Here is a 14,824-nt window from a genome sequence, read left to right on the forward strand (position 1 = left end):
CCAAAAGGTGGAAGCAACCCAAATGTCCACTGACAAATGGATAAACAAAATGTGGTATATACATACAATGAAATATTATTCAGTTTTAAAAAGGAAATCTTGACACATGCTTCAACACGAATAAATCTTAAAAACACTATACTAAATAAACCAGACGCAAAAGGACAAATATTGTCTAATTCCACTTATATAAGGGACCTGAAATAGTCAAATTCATAGAGAAAAAATAATGGTTAACCAGAGACTGGGGGAGGAAGTAATGGGCAGCTATTGTGTAATAGGTACAGGGTTTCAGTTTGGGATGATGACAAGTTCTGGAGATGGACAGTGGTGTTCGCTGTACCTCTCAATTGTACATTTTAAATTGTACACTTAAAAATTATCAAAATGGTAAATTTTGTTATATCTTACCACAATTTTTAAAAAAGGAAAAAAACCCCACAATGTTAATCTTCTCACTGATGTGGGGGGGGGGTTGGTTTGGAAAATAGTTATTTTTCATTAAAATCATTATTTATGCACGTAGCCTATTTATTAGTTTTGTAAATTAACAACTACTTTAAATTTTTTTCCAGCTTTAAAGTCTAATATGGTAAATATAGACAGATATACCATACAAACAGAAGCTCTTAGGTCCACGGTAATTTTTGAAAGGTAAAGGGGTCCTGAGAATAAAAAGTTTGAGAATTGCTCTTTTTCTTTTTTGAGACGGAGTCTCGCTCTGTCGCCCAGGCTAGAGTACAGTGGCGCGATCTCGGCTCACTGCAAGCTTCGCCTCCCGGGTTCACGCCATTCTCCAGCCTCAGCCTCCCGAGTAGCTGGGACTACAGGCGCCCGCCACCACGCCCGGCTAATTTTTTGTATTTTTTAGTAGAGACGGGATTTCACCGTGTTAGCCAGGATGGTCTCGATCTCCTGACCTCGTGATCCGCCCGCCTCGGCCTCCCAAAGTGCTGGGATTACAGGCTTGAGCCACAGCGCCCGGCCAAGAACTGCTCTTATATGAAAATTTATTCCCTCTTCTCACACCTGCATTGTGTGAAGTCTTCATTTCTTGGTATAACTTCATTTGACAGCTATATCGATTGCAGCCTGGAGACTAGCAAAAAACGACAGGCTGAAATATGGTCACCAATCACCACATTAACTCTTTGTAATTACCACTGTCGCCTGCCTGCTCCCTAACTCTACGGACTGAGCAACACAAAGCTCCATCCACACAGACGAGTGGCAATGTGCAAAAGGGAATTGTAGAAAGCTTAAATGTTGACATGTTAACAAAGTAGTTTTGTTGATAGCTAGCAAGGAGCACACATTTTCTTTATTTTGTTGAATCTTCATTTGGATTTACAGTTCTGGGCAGATTTGGAAACGGGGATGGTGGCGGCATTGTTTCCGAAAACCAGCGCATCCGTGCAAAGGATTTAATTCCCTCACCATCTTGCTACTGGTCTGTTGCAGTGGGGTGTGGTTAGAGGGCTAGGAAGCATTCCAAAACAGCAGCTCAGGCTGCCCAAAACCGTGTCCAAGCAATCATATTCTCCATTTTGGGCCAAGTCAGTTTGCACCGGCAAGAGGCAGAATGTTTGTCTTATGGGGAGGAGGAAAATAAAAAAGGAAGTTAGAGAGCACGGACGGAAGCAACACCACCAAAGAGGTTTCATCTCAGGTGGATGTTAAACGATTGGAATGCTAATAATGGGCGCGAGGAGCAAACACAATTGTTCTGAGTCCACAGCTGCGGCACTTTTAATGACAGGTCTGTAGTTCTGCATTGGGGTTGAACGTGAAATGATTTTCTTATCCAAACTATTTGCATTCATTTTGGGCCGCGTCTGTGACCAGACTCGCTGACTGCGGCTGAGGCAGTCCCAAACAAAGAGGAATGGACGTCCTCCCGAGGGAGCGGAGGCGGGAAAGGTGGCCCCAGGTGGCCGCGCCAGGTGTCCCCCAGGGGTCCACCTTGCAAGCCACGGGGAGGGTGCGTCCCAGGAGCGTCGGAGAGGCGCGGTCGGGAAGGGCTGGGTCCGGGCTCCAGGCACCACACGGCGAAAGACCCCGCCCTGCCCACTGCCAAGGTTAACCCGCGCGCTGGAGGTACCTGCGGAGGCTTCGCACAGCCAAAAGGCACCGGGAGATCATGGGAGCGCTGAGAGGCTGGCGACGGCGGGCGCGTGGTCCTTCAGCGTGGGGCGGCGAGGCGGGCGGCAGCGCCTGGGCGCCCGGGACTCTCGAGCCGGCCTAGCCGCAGAGGCCACAGTGGCTGCCTGGCCAGCGCCCTCCCACGTGCGGCAGCTCCACGCCGGCGCCTACCAGCCCCGCCCCGCGCCGTGCCCCGCCCCAGCCCACGCGTCCGGCCCCGCCCCAGGGGCGGTGCTGCCCAGACCCCGCCGCCTGAGAGAGAGCACAGCCTGGTGGGCTCTGGGGTCGACGGCCTAGGGGCCGGGGAAGTTTGCGCCGCCGCGACCAGTGCTGCGATCCCGAGCCGGGCTCCAGCCCCGAGGACCAGGGGTAGGGCGGGCCGGCCTACGGAACCCCGCGGACCAGCAGCCGTCGTCTCGCGTCCTCCTGCTTGGTAAGGGGGCTTCTGTCCGGCAAGGGTGCGCCTCCCGCCGCCCCGGACCGAGGCCCACACCGGCACCCGCTGCTCACCCGGCAGGGCCGAGGCGAGGCCGGGTACCCGAGGGAGGACGGGAGGGAGGGGGAGCTCGATGCGCTCTGGGGAGAGGAAGGGGGAGAAGCCTGGACGAGGCTGGTCATCTCTTTCCCTCTTCGCACCCCTTTCCCCCCACCATTCTGTTTTTACCTTCTGCCCTGGGGCCTTATTTAGTGCTTATGACCCCGTGGCCTAGAGGCTGACATCGCCTTTAAAATAACTACACAAATAATAAACATTATAGCGGCGGGTACCACACCCTGGCTTTGAATTAGGGAACCTGGGGAGCAGATGGATGATGGGATTTGGTGGAAATCAGCCATGAATGCCGCCTGGCCCTGCGCCACTGTTTGGATGCAATAGTATTCCATGTGAATGAACATGACCGGGAGCTTCCAGCTTGTCCACGAGAGCACAGCCTCTGCAGGGAGCGCCGGTCGGCTTGTAGTATCCATCGACTTGGGCAGCAATTTCCTGACATGTCTGCTGATTAAATAGAAATGCCATTTTTATTAAGAACGACACTCACCAGTTGAATAACCTTTCGCGAATGTGTTTTCTCATCAAATAACTCTCAACCTACAAAAGTGGGTAGAGTGTACATTATTAATATTTTTTTAGATCCCATGAAATAGAGGAAGATGCTTGGTATAGATCAGCTTTTAGTCAGCAGTATGAAATGCCTCTCAACTTAGTACTGAGGCCTTTAGGGGATTTCTGTATGGTGAGATATGCAGTGACAGTCTAAGCTTATGCTGTACATGTTTTGAAGACATTTTTACTTATTCCAAGATTTAACATACTCGTATACCACTGGGTATTAATGAAAATATGTAATAAATTACCTTCACAATACTTTGTGCTCTCCTGACTCTTTAAAAAGAGAAAAGATGAAAGGTCATACAGTTTTGTGTTTTGTTTTTACCTTTAATACAGTTTATAACCCATATCATCTTTGTAATTTATGACTTTCCTGACTGATTCTTTAAAATAACTTAGTTCAGTGTTTTCATTTTTCTTACCAAGGAAAAGTGTTTAAGTTTCTAAAATGTCATCTATCAAGCACCTGGTTTATGCAGTTATTCGTTTCTTACGGGAACAAAGTCAGATGGACACTTATACCTCGGATGAACAAGAAAGTTTGGAAGGTACGCATCTGCTCTTTGTGTTCATTTATATTATAATTATAAACGAAGACTAAAATAGCTGTAAGCCCAACTTGATGATCTATTGTAACATAATCAGAATTTTTTTTGATCTTTCAAGAAGAGAGGCCTAACTATAAGGTTATTGTATTTCCATTTTCTGAAGCTTGTTTTGTTTGTTTTAACAACAAATTAAGAGGACTATTGTTCATTTATTGAACAAATACTATATGTCAGAAGTATGCTGTTCATATTATAGGCAATTTTTTCTTCAAAGCAACTGTTATGTTAGTATTATCCCCATTTAACAAGTGAGAAAATGAAACCAGGGCTAGGCTTGGTGGCTCATGCTTGTAATCCCAGCACTTTGGGAGGCCGAGGCAGGTGGATCATTTGAGGTCAGGAGTTTAAGACCAGGCTGGGCAACATGGCAAAACCCTGTCTCTACTAAAAATACAAAAAGTAGCCAGGTGTGGTGGCACTTGCCTGTAGTCCCAGCTACTCGGGAGGCTGAGACAGGAGAGTGGCTTGAACCCAGGAGGTGGAGGTTGCAGTGAGCTGAGATCACACCACTGCACTCCAGCCTGGGCCATGAGGGAGACCCTGTCTCAAAAAAAAAAAAAAAAAAGAAAAAGAAAATGAAACCAAATAGCGTAACCAGATAACAACAGCTGATATGTGATAAAGCTGAGATTTAAATCCTGGTTAATACTCTGAAGATCTTGTTGTCTCCATTTCCTAATAGGAAAGCATCCAGTTTAGAAATAATATATAAAAATACCTGAGTCATTTTAATAGCATTATGTGAAAGTCTAATAATTATACCACTAGTGAGATCTGACCAGTGCCTAATTTGGAACTTGAAATGAGAGCATTTCACCTGTGTTTTACGTTAACATTAATATTGGATTCGGTAATCTGTAAAGTTGAACAGGATGTGGGTGATAGCATCATATGTTTCCTCGACACCATCTTTGTTCTTCATGTTTACGTGTTATAAAATTTAAATTCAGTACAACCATAACAAGGTAGAATTCTGCAGATGGGCTTATGGAGGTTCAGTGAATCTGGTGTCCCTGTGGCATAAAGTCTTTTATTTATTTATTTTTTTTTTGAGACAGGGTCTGTCTGGCTCTGTCACCCAGGCTGGAGTGTAGTGGCACAATCTCGGCTCACTGCAACCTCCACCTCCTGGGCTCAAGTGATCCTCCCACCTCAGTCTCCCGAGTAGCTGGGACTGCAGGAGTACACTACCATGCCCGGCTAAGTTTTGTATTTTTTTTTGTAGAGACAGGGTTTTGCCATGTTGCCCAGGCTGGTCTCAAACTCCTGGGCTCAAGTGATCCACTCGCCTTGGCCTCCCAAAGTACTGAGATTATAGGCATGAGCCACCCCTCCCAACCCCAAAGTCTTAATTATTGCAGTGAGAGTGCATTTGGAAGAACTTAATAAATGACAGTATAGTTTAAATCCCATCTTGAAACTGCTTTTATAATTTCAACAAGCACTTCCCTGGGAATATGCTTTTAGGAGGTGGAGATGAAAATTGGGCATTTACTCTAAACCTGCTTGCAGTCTGGTTAGATGATGTCTTTCCAGGTGGCAGTGAGAGGAGCAGGTGATGCACAGTTGGAGAACATTGCAATCAGTCCATTTAATATTAAGGTCTTTTTGTTCTCCTTGATGATTAGACTATGTGAAGGTAGAGTTAATTGGTTATCTAAGGAGAATGTTAGTTATGATTGCTCTGTAGCAAAGAGATAAATGCAGTCATTTAAGAAAAGATGTTTCTTTTCTAATCAAAGACAGCATAAAAGTTTTAAGGGCCAGAAAGAAAATTGAGGGTTTTTTTTTTTTTTAAACCAAGATGTTATGTCCTATTTTTAGGATGGTATTCAGCCAAAAATATGTGCCTTCAGCTGTTTGTTATATATGGCAGTCAGAAAGGGTGCCAATTGCTTTTGACTGACCCCTATTTTTGACTCTGTGAGTCTAATTTAATTGAACATGAAATCATGTGGAGGTGTCTGCCCACCTTCTAGACATTTTTAAAAGCCCTAGGAGAAAAGCCTCAGTTCTAATACCAGCTTTACCACTACTGTGAAGCTGGTATATCATCAGCTTTGTCTTGCCATCAGATTATGTCACCCACTCCTCTTAATTATTGTCATCTACTGACATTTGCTTCATTCCTTGACTGATTGTGGTTCCTGCTCACTGTCACTCTCTCTAGCACTACTCCTATTTAGTTCTTGGCAATTGCAATATACTGATAGATGATTATTTTAGTTCCCTGGCTGTCAGTTCTTGACCTCATCCAGTGATCTCAAACACTTGATCGTATTCTAGATCAGTGGTTCTCAACTTGGGGGTGATTTTGCAATATCTGGATACATTCTGATTGTCACAACTGGGTGAGGCGGGTGGCTGGTATTATTGGCATCTAGTGAGTGGGTAGAGGCTATGGATGCTGCTAATGCACAGGACAGCCCCTGAAAGAAGAAATTACCTGATCCAAAATGTCAGTATGCGGAGATTGAGAAAGTCTTCCCTAGACTTAATCATTACCAGAATTGCATTCCTTCCCTAATCTCTATCCTAAACATTTCACTTCCTGACCACTATTGCCTGTCTTTCCAAGCTTACTCCCTCTAGAAGACCTATTCCAGCTATTCTTTGACCCAACTAATACCTCCAGTCTGTTCATCCCTCACCTTTTCCCACACCTCTTTTTACTCATCTTAAATTCCATGGTTGATAATTATAATTATTCCCTTGTATCTCCTTCCCTTTCTTGCAAAGCCCAACTTTGTTTAAATCCAACTCTCCACCTACTCTGTGCCCAACTACTCACACCCACTTATATAGCCGTAAATAAATGGAGCAAAACACACCACTTTGCTGACTAGTCCAACTTTAAATTCATGACTGTGAACTTCAAGTAGACCTTTAATGCTGTCAGGCAATCACACTATCTGTTCGAAGTTCATTCATACATTTATTTTCCTAGATGACCATTTTAATACTTTCTCATATCTTCTCAAACCCTCAAACCTCCTTCACTGTCCTCACTTTTAGTTGGTTACCTTGCTTTCTACTCCACCAAGAAAGCTGAAATAATAAGAAAATAGCTGGATATGACGGCACCCACATACTCGGCCTGCCTGCCTGTTTGACTAGCTATTACCATAGATGGACTATTCGTGTTCCCTTCTAAATGGAACCCCTCTGCTGGTATACTAGATCCCATCCTGTCTCACCTACTCCAGGATATCACTTTAGTTATTTTATTTTTTAAATCTTATATCATAAAATTTTCATACCCTACTGGATCATTTCCATCATAATATAAACTTACCATTATTCTCCCTTCTTCAAAAAAGCAAAAACAAACAGCAAATAATTACTGCTTAATTGTATGTCTCCCTTTGCAGCAAAACCATTTGAAAGAATTGTCTATACTTGGTTTCTCCAACTCCTCTCCTTCTATTCTTCTTAAACCCATTCTGATTAAGCCTTTGCCTCAGTCTCTCAATCTATACCACTGTCATCAAGGTCATTAGTGATTTCTGTGTTGTTTAATTTAATGGTCAGTTCTCAGCTTTCATCTGAGTTGTTAGCTGTCATTGATAATGTTGATGATCATTTCTTCACTGCCACCCCCCGCCCACCCGCAACCCCAGTTATTTAGTTTCCAGGATACCTCATACTTTCTTGGCTTTCTTGTCTCATTGTTTGCTTCTTTTCTGTCCCCTTTTCTGGTTCCTCTTCTTTTCCCTGACCTGGTGTACCCAGGGTCCGCTGCTTGATCCTCTTCTTTTCATTATCTATACCCATTTCTTTGGTGATATCATTCGGTTTCTTAGCCTTAAATACCCCTCATTTATATGCTATTTCCAAAATGTATGCCCTCAGCCCGACCTTTCTTCTGAAGGTCTTATATATCCAAGTACCTACTAGATATCTCCACTTGCATGTCTAACAGGTATCCCAAATTTAACATTGCCAAAACCGAACTTCTGATTCCCCCACCCAAAATCTGTTCTATATGCAATTTCCCTATCTCTCTTTATGGCAGCGCCATCTTTTCTGTTGCTCAGGCCAGAAACTTGAGTATCATTCTGGACTGTTCTCTCTCTCAAATACCCTGTAACTAATCATTCAATAAATCCTATTGGCTACACTTTCAAAATATGTCTAGAGTTTGACATCTCTTATACCACCTCTGGATTGAACTATTTCTTGACTGTTTTAGTGTGATTAGCCTCTAACTGGTCTCTCTGCTTTTATTCTTGCCCCTCCATTGGCTGTTCCAAACACAGGCACCAGTGATCTTTACAAACAGAGTATGTGAGTTTCTATCATTTATGTACTCAAAACATTGTTTAAAGGATCTATATAATTTGACTTCTGTGACATATTGTTCACCTACTCCTCCCCTTTCTCATTTGGCTTCAGCCATTATTAGCTTTCTCTTTATAAATGTACCATATCCTCTTGCCTAAGGCTTTTGCTCTGGCTGGTTCCTCTGCCTGGAATGGTCTTCACAGATGATGCTAACACCCCCGCCCCCCGCCCCGTCTCCTTCAAGTCTTTGTCAAATCTCTTTTCTCAGTAAGGCCTACCCTGAACTCTCTGTTAAACCTGCAGCTGTGGGCCGGGTGCGGTGGCTCACACTTGTAATCCCAGCACTTCGGGGGGCCGAGGCGGGCGGATCACTTGAGGTCGGGAGTTTGAGACCAGCCTGGCCAACATGGTGAAACTCCCTCTCTACTAAAAATACAAAAATTAGCCAGGTGTGGTAGCACATGTCTGTAATCCCAGCTAGTCAGGAGGCTGAGGCAGGAGAATAGCTTAAACCTGGGAGGCACAGGTTATAGTGAGCTAAGATTACGCCACTGCACTCCAGCCTGGGCAACAGAGCGAGACTCCGTCTCAAAAACAACAACAACAACAACAAAAACCCTGCAGCTGCTTTTCTGCTCAGCTGCCCACACTCTCCATCCTCCTTACCCTTTACTACCTGTTTATTGTTTATGGTCCACCTCTCCATCCCCTACTAGGAAGTAAATCCCAAGAGGTTAGGGATCTTTTCTGTTTTATTCATTGATATGTTGAAAGTGTCTAGAAAAGTGCTTGACACATAGTAGGTGCTTAATAAATATCTGTTGAATTGAATCCAGTGGTCTCGGGCATTCCCCTTAGTTGGTTTGGATCTTAGTTTCTAAGTCTGTTTGATAGAGATACTTGCCTTCCTTGCAGCCAATATATTTGTGAAGAGAAACTGAATCAGTGAATGGCAGGTACATAGCATGTGAAAACTTTTGAATTAAGTGTTATACAGATAGGATGTGGTATTACTGAATAGAATTCTTCACTCATCTTTCTCTATCAGTACCAGACTATTTTTGTTCGGTGTTACAGTGGAACAATAAGTATATATAGTATTTGTTTAGATTTTGTGACTTATTCCTGAATGTCTATTATTTTCATTAGGAATAAATAGGAATCGATTCTTCTAAAAGGAAGATCAGATGTAATAATCTCTGTTTGATAAATGAGAATCTTGAGGTAAATGTAAGTTAAATTATTGTACCCAGGTTATTTAATTTTTTCAGCCTGGATTAATAAGGATAATGAGACAGTCCTGAGTTCCAAGGCTGTGGTTAGCTTTGTTCACTAAATCATATGCCTTTCTAAATATGTGTTATTGTTGAACACTATACATTTTGGCAACTAGGTTTACTTATCAAAATAGAATTGCATTTAGAAAAAAAAAAAAGCCACCTCCTTTAGGGATACTTAATTGTGTCTAGTATGTGCCAGATCTGTGACATGAGGTTAGTGGCAGCAGAGATAAAGAAGGTGGACTGACTGCCTTAAGAAGATAGGACATAAAATCCCTCAGAGTTATCACATGGACTTTTCACCTGTCAGTGTTTAGCTCTGAAGTTCCATAATTTAGTGTTTTGCTAGGGGCTTGGTTTGGTGCTGTCCATCTTTTACAAGGCTGTAGATTAATTTTTTTTGGTGGGGAGGCAGATAAACGCTCTCTTCCACAGATTTGATTGTTTTCATTTCCTCCAAATTCAAATGTGACTTTCACTGCAAAGAAGGCAGTAGATTAAGTTGATTGAGCATCTACCCTTTGCCAGACCCTGTTAAAGTCAAAGACAAATAAGATGTAGGCCCTGCTAGGGATAAAAGACTTTAAGGAAAACAAGATGTAGACCATTTAATATGGGAAGACAAACATTTAAGTGCATATAATACAGTGTGATAAGTACAATAGTGGAAACATGTACAAACCACATGGCAAAGTATATGAAACGACTAACCTGATCAAGAAGAGAGGATGTTTATCAAGAATAAATATATACATATACATACTTTTTTTTTTTTTTGAGATGGAGTCTTGCTCTGTTGCTCAGGCTGGAGTGCAACGGCACGATCTCAGCCCACTGCAACCTCTGCCTCCGGGGTTCAGGAGATTCTCCTGCCTCAGCCTCCCGAGTAGCTGGGATCACAGGTGCCCACCACCATGCCTGGCTAATTTTTTTTGTATTTTTAGTAGAGACGGAGTTTCACCATGTTGGTCAGTCTGGTCTTGAACTCCTGACCTCAGGTAATCCACCCACCCTGGCCTCCCAAAGTGCTGGGATTACAGGCATGAGTCACTGCACCTGGCCACATACATTATTATTATTACTACTATTATTATTTTAAATAGCAGTCTTCATGGCAATGAGAGCCTATTTTCTTGTGGCCCAGTGTTTTAAGTGCAAGTGCAACTGCTTGGTAGGAATAGAAAAGGAGAGAATAGGAATGGGTAAACAGTAGATTATTTTGTATCTAAAAGACACTTTGACTTTTTATCATTGGTAATTTAGTTTCTTATTAAAACACTCTCTAAGGAGAATTGTTCTGTGATTAGTGAAAGTTATAGTGTTTCTTTTATGACAGAGGTAATTTTCCCAGGACCACAATTCATACATAATGTATCTTTTAAAAGTTACATACAAATATAAGGGAATCTACTCCACACTGTCTGGAAATACACTGGGCATTTTGGGTACATTCTCATCTCCTTGAGCCAGGAGTGAATTCCTTTCCAAAGGAGAGCACTATTAGGGTGAGAATCTGCTTCCCTTCCCCTCAAAGGGTACTTGCAGAGAGGACAGGATATATGCTGTTCACTATTAACTACCTGCTCCCATTTTCTCGAATCCCAACTTTTCTCTCTAATTCATTCTCAATGTTCCTGCCAGACTTTTAGTTCTAAACATAATTTAGTTACATTATTCTCCCTCACTAAATTCTTTAGTGGCTCTCCATTTGCTCATTCCTTGAAGTCTAAATCTTTTTAAAAATGCCATTTCAGGTGCCTTGTCATCTAATGACAGACTTCTTTTGGTTTTTGAAGACAGAGTCGCGCTCTGTCGCCCAGGCTAGAGTGCAGTAGGGTGATCTGGCTCACTGCAACCACTGCCTCCTGGGTTCAAGCAATTCCCATGCCTCAGCCTCCCGAGTAGCTGGGATTACAGGGGCATGCAATCGCATCCGGCTAATTTTTACTTTTTTAGTGGAGATGGGGTTTCACCATGTTGGCCAGGCTGGTCTTGAACTCCTGACCTCGGGTGATCTGCCTGCCTCAGCTCCCAAAGTGCTGGGATTACAGGCGTGAGCCACCAAACCTGGCCTCCAACGACAGACTTCAAACATAATCCCTCACCATGTCTTTCCACCAACTGTATACCCTAGCCATAACAACCACTTATTTTGCCATACAATAAAAATAGACAAGGCCTCTATCACCATTTAACATGCTTTATATTTTGCTTATGATATTTGTTGTCTTCCTTTATTAAAATATAAGCTTTATCAGGTAGACAGTGATTTTTTTCTGTTAGGTTGATTACTGTTTCTCTACCACCTTAGACCAGTGCCTTACAGATAGTAGGCACTTGGCAAATTTGCGTGGATGAATGAATTTTTAAAATCTATCTTCACATACGTACACCAAGATTAATATTTAGTGCTTCTTCCTATGTGCTGGGGGCTATATTCTGCTACTATTAATGTTTTTAATTAATGGAGAATTCTGTTTCTCACATTTTTTTAAAAAAGATAATATTTTAGGTTTGTAGTGAGAATACTTTTTTTGTTTTGTTTTTGTTTTTGTTTTTTTGAGATGGGGTCTCAACCCAGGCTGGAGTGCAGTAGTGAGATCTTGGCTCACTGCCACCTTCTCTTCCCAGGCTCAAGCAGTCCTCCCACCTCAGCCTCCCGAGTAGCTGGGACCATAGGTACACGCCACCACGCCTAGCCAATTTTTTGTATTTTTGGTAAAGATGGGGTTTTGCCATGTTGCCCAGGCTGACCTTGAACTCCTGAGTTCAGGCAATCCACTCTCCTTGGCCTCCCAAATTGCTGGGATTACAGGCGTAACCCACCACACTTGGCTGAGTAAGTTGTTATTAATGACTTGCTCTTTCTTTCTGGTAGCCTTCAACAAGAATATGACATAATACATGTATTGAGAAATTATATTCTAGACAACATTTTTCCTTAAGTGAGGAATAAGAAATCCAGTTGTTGCCAGGTGTGGTGGCTCATGCCTATAATCCCAGCACTTTGGGAGGCCGAGGTAGGAGGATTGCTTGAGCCCAGGAGTTTGAGACCAGCCTGGGCAACCTGGCAAGACCCTGTCTCTGCAAAAGAATTTAAACAGTTAGCATGTGGCTCATGCCTACAGTCTCAATTACTAAGGGAGCTGAGGCAGGGGGATCCCTTGAGCCCAGGAAGTCAAGGCAACAGTGAGCTATAATTGTGCCACTGCACTCCAGCCTGGCCACAAAGTGAAACCTTGTCTCTAAAAAAAAGTTAGGAAGAAAGAAAGAAAGAAAGAAAGGGAGGGAAGGGGAAGGGAGAGTGTGAGGGGGAGGAAGGAAGAAGGAAAATCAGTGTGTTTTCCTTCGATAGCTAGTCTATAAACAGAAATTTCTTTGCAGCTGAACCAATGTTTTCCTTATGTCTGTGATCATAAATACTGAATTTCCATACATTGCATTTCTATCAGAAAAAAAAACTTGTTTCTTTTTTAAAATTGCTAATTGTTTTTTACTATTAAAATTTATTTCAAGTTGCAATTCAGTGCTTGGAGACAGTTTTTAAGATCAGCCCAGAAGATACACACCTAGCAGTTTCACAGCCTTTGACAGAAATGTTTACCAATTCCTTCTGTAAGGTATGTTGTCATTATTTTCTCATTATTAACTGATATAAGTATGACTACAATTTTATGTTAATAGATTGTTAATAGTTGAGGGGCCAGATATATGAGTAATTAACTTCATCCTGTGTATAAGGTAAATAGCCTGTCTATATGGATATAATTGGGTATCTAAAATATAACTCATTTAATGTACTTTAGATTTTCATATTGATAACTATTTTCATCCTCTCACCTTTTATATTTAATGATATGTATTAGTCGACTTTTAAGTTCTTTACAGTATCTGACTATTTTTTTTCTTGAATGTCATTTCAATGAATCTGAGTATTTTTTGATTTCCAGCATCTGAATTGATGTTTCCCTAAAGCGTGGAATACAGGTTTAAAAAGTTTTAATGTCTAGGAAGCAGCCATGCAGAAATAGATTCCTCTGGAATTGAATAATCATTTCTAAAGCAGAATTCATCAAATTTGCCCATTGATGGGGCTCTTTAAAACAGGGACAGGTTAAGGGTCACTGTGCAAAACTAAGACTGAAATCCAAGTTTTCTGATCCCTGCTCCTGGGGACTGTTTATACGTGGTCTTGGGTTTCTGGTCTTTTCAGGAAACAGACCATGAGACTGTCTGAAAAATGCTAAGTTTAGTGAGTTTAGGGCTCCCACATGTGGGTGAACTCCCACTTTATTTCTTTTTTCTGAGGCAGGTCTCTCTCTGTCACCCAGCCTGCAGTCTAGTGGTGTGATCATGGCTCATTGCAGCCTCAACCACCTGGGCTCAAGCAGTCCTCAATTCTCCCACCTTAGACTCGCAAGTAGCTGGGACTACAAGCACACACCACTACACCCAGTTAATTTTTGTTTGTTTGTTTGTTTGTTTTTGTTTTTTAGTAGCGACGGGGTCTTTGTTTGTTTTGTTGCCTAGGCTGGTCTTGAACTCCTGGGCTCAAACCATCGTCTTGCCTTGGCCTCCAAAAAGTGCTCGGATTATAGCTGTGAACCACCACACCTGGCCCCACATGTTTCTTTATGACAATGTGGTGCCTCATGGGCTCCTTTTGTTTTTCTAACTCAGTGCTTGAGCTTTAGTATATAATGAAGAATTCTGGAGTGAAGCTGAAACATATCTTGCACACTTCAGTCTGGAGTGGACATTGCTGACAATACCACACTTGACTGGATCTTCCAGGCTCTGTTTCTAGAACTTCTTGGGAAGAGGTTGTTAGAGTTGCAATGAAGATGGCAACTTGGCAGTAAATCATTCCCTTTTATTACACTTTGGAGAAAAATAATGCAGTTATACATTAATTCATCAAACAGATGAATTCTTATTGTATGACAAGATATAAGGAGACAGTGATGTTTAACCCTTTTTCTTCCCTTTGGTGATGGTGGGCTGTGGTTCTTTCATTGTCTGGGCCTGTGGTCCCCTCAGGGAACCCTGTTTCAGTGGCTAGATGTGGTTATGGCTAAAGCAGACCTTCTTTGCTGTCAGGTATGTGAGGCCTGTGCTTGAGACAGTTCTTAGATTTGCTCACTCTTTAGCTACTGTCACCATTGACTTAATACTGAAGATATTAGAACTACTTCTTTTTTTTTTTTTTCTTCTCAGGAAGCTCTAATTGACTTTTACCGTCTGTTTGAATAAAGCTTTTTCTTTCTTTTGCTGTATCTCCCTGATTGCATTTAATTATAAGAAATTTGTTGCTCACTATTGTTAAAATACAGTTTATTGAAACTGGCTGCCTAGTATATCTTCAGTTGTGTTATATGTGGTATCATATTTCTTTT

The 14,824-nt window shown here is 42.3% G+C and overlaps 2 protein-coding genes across 4 annotated transcripts in view; one reads left to right on the forward strand and one right to left on the reverse strand.

The window, feature by feature from the left end:
* NLN (neurolysin) overlaps positions 1-2,352 on the reverse strand; it is a 103,953-nt gene extending 101,601 nt beyond the window's left edge. Inside the window, exon 1 of one of the 3 annotated variants that reach the window (XM_055252268.2) lies at positions 2,102-2,352. In XM_055252268.2, the coding sequence (XP_055108243.2) occupies positions 2,102-2,142 (41 nt within the window). In that variant the 5' untranslated portion in view covers positions 2,143-2,352. Of the gene's footprint in view, positions 1-1,810; positions 1,839-2,101 lie in introns of those variants that run through there. The other 2 variants (XM_055252269.2, XM_063623239.1) reach the window with 2 other exon arrangements.
* The window catches only part of SGTB (small glutamine rich tetratricopeptide repeat co-chaperone beta), a 62,349-nt gene continuing 49,868 nt past the window's right edge, over positions 2,344-14,824 (forward strand). The window contains exons 1-3 of the mRNA XM_055252177.2: positions 2,344-2,575; positions 3,683-3,804; positions 12,945-13,048. Of these exons, the coding sequence (XP_055108152.1) occupies positions 3,705-3,804; positions 12,945-13,048 (204 nt within the window). The 5' untranslated portion in view covers positions 2,344-2,575; positions 3,683-3,704. The remainder of the gene's footprint in view (positions 2,576-3,682; positions 3,805-12,944; positions 13,049-14,824) is intronic.

This window comes from Symphalangus syndactylus, chromosome 18 (genome assembly GCF_028878055.3).
Source record: "Symphalangus syndactylus isolate Jambi chromosome 18, NHGRI_mSymSyn1-v2.1_pri, whole genome shotgun sequence".
In the NCBI taxonomy this organism is placed as follows: Eukaryota; Metazoa; Chordata; class Mammalia; order Primates; family Hylobatidae; genus Symphalangus; species Symphalangus syndactylus.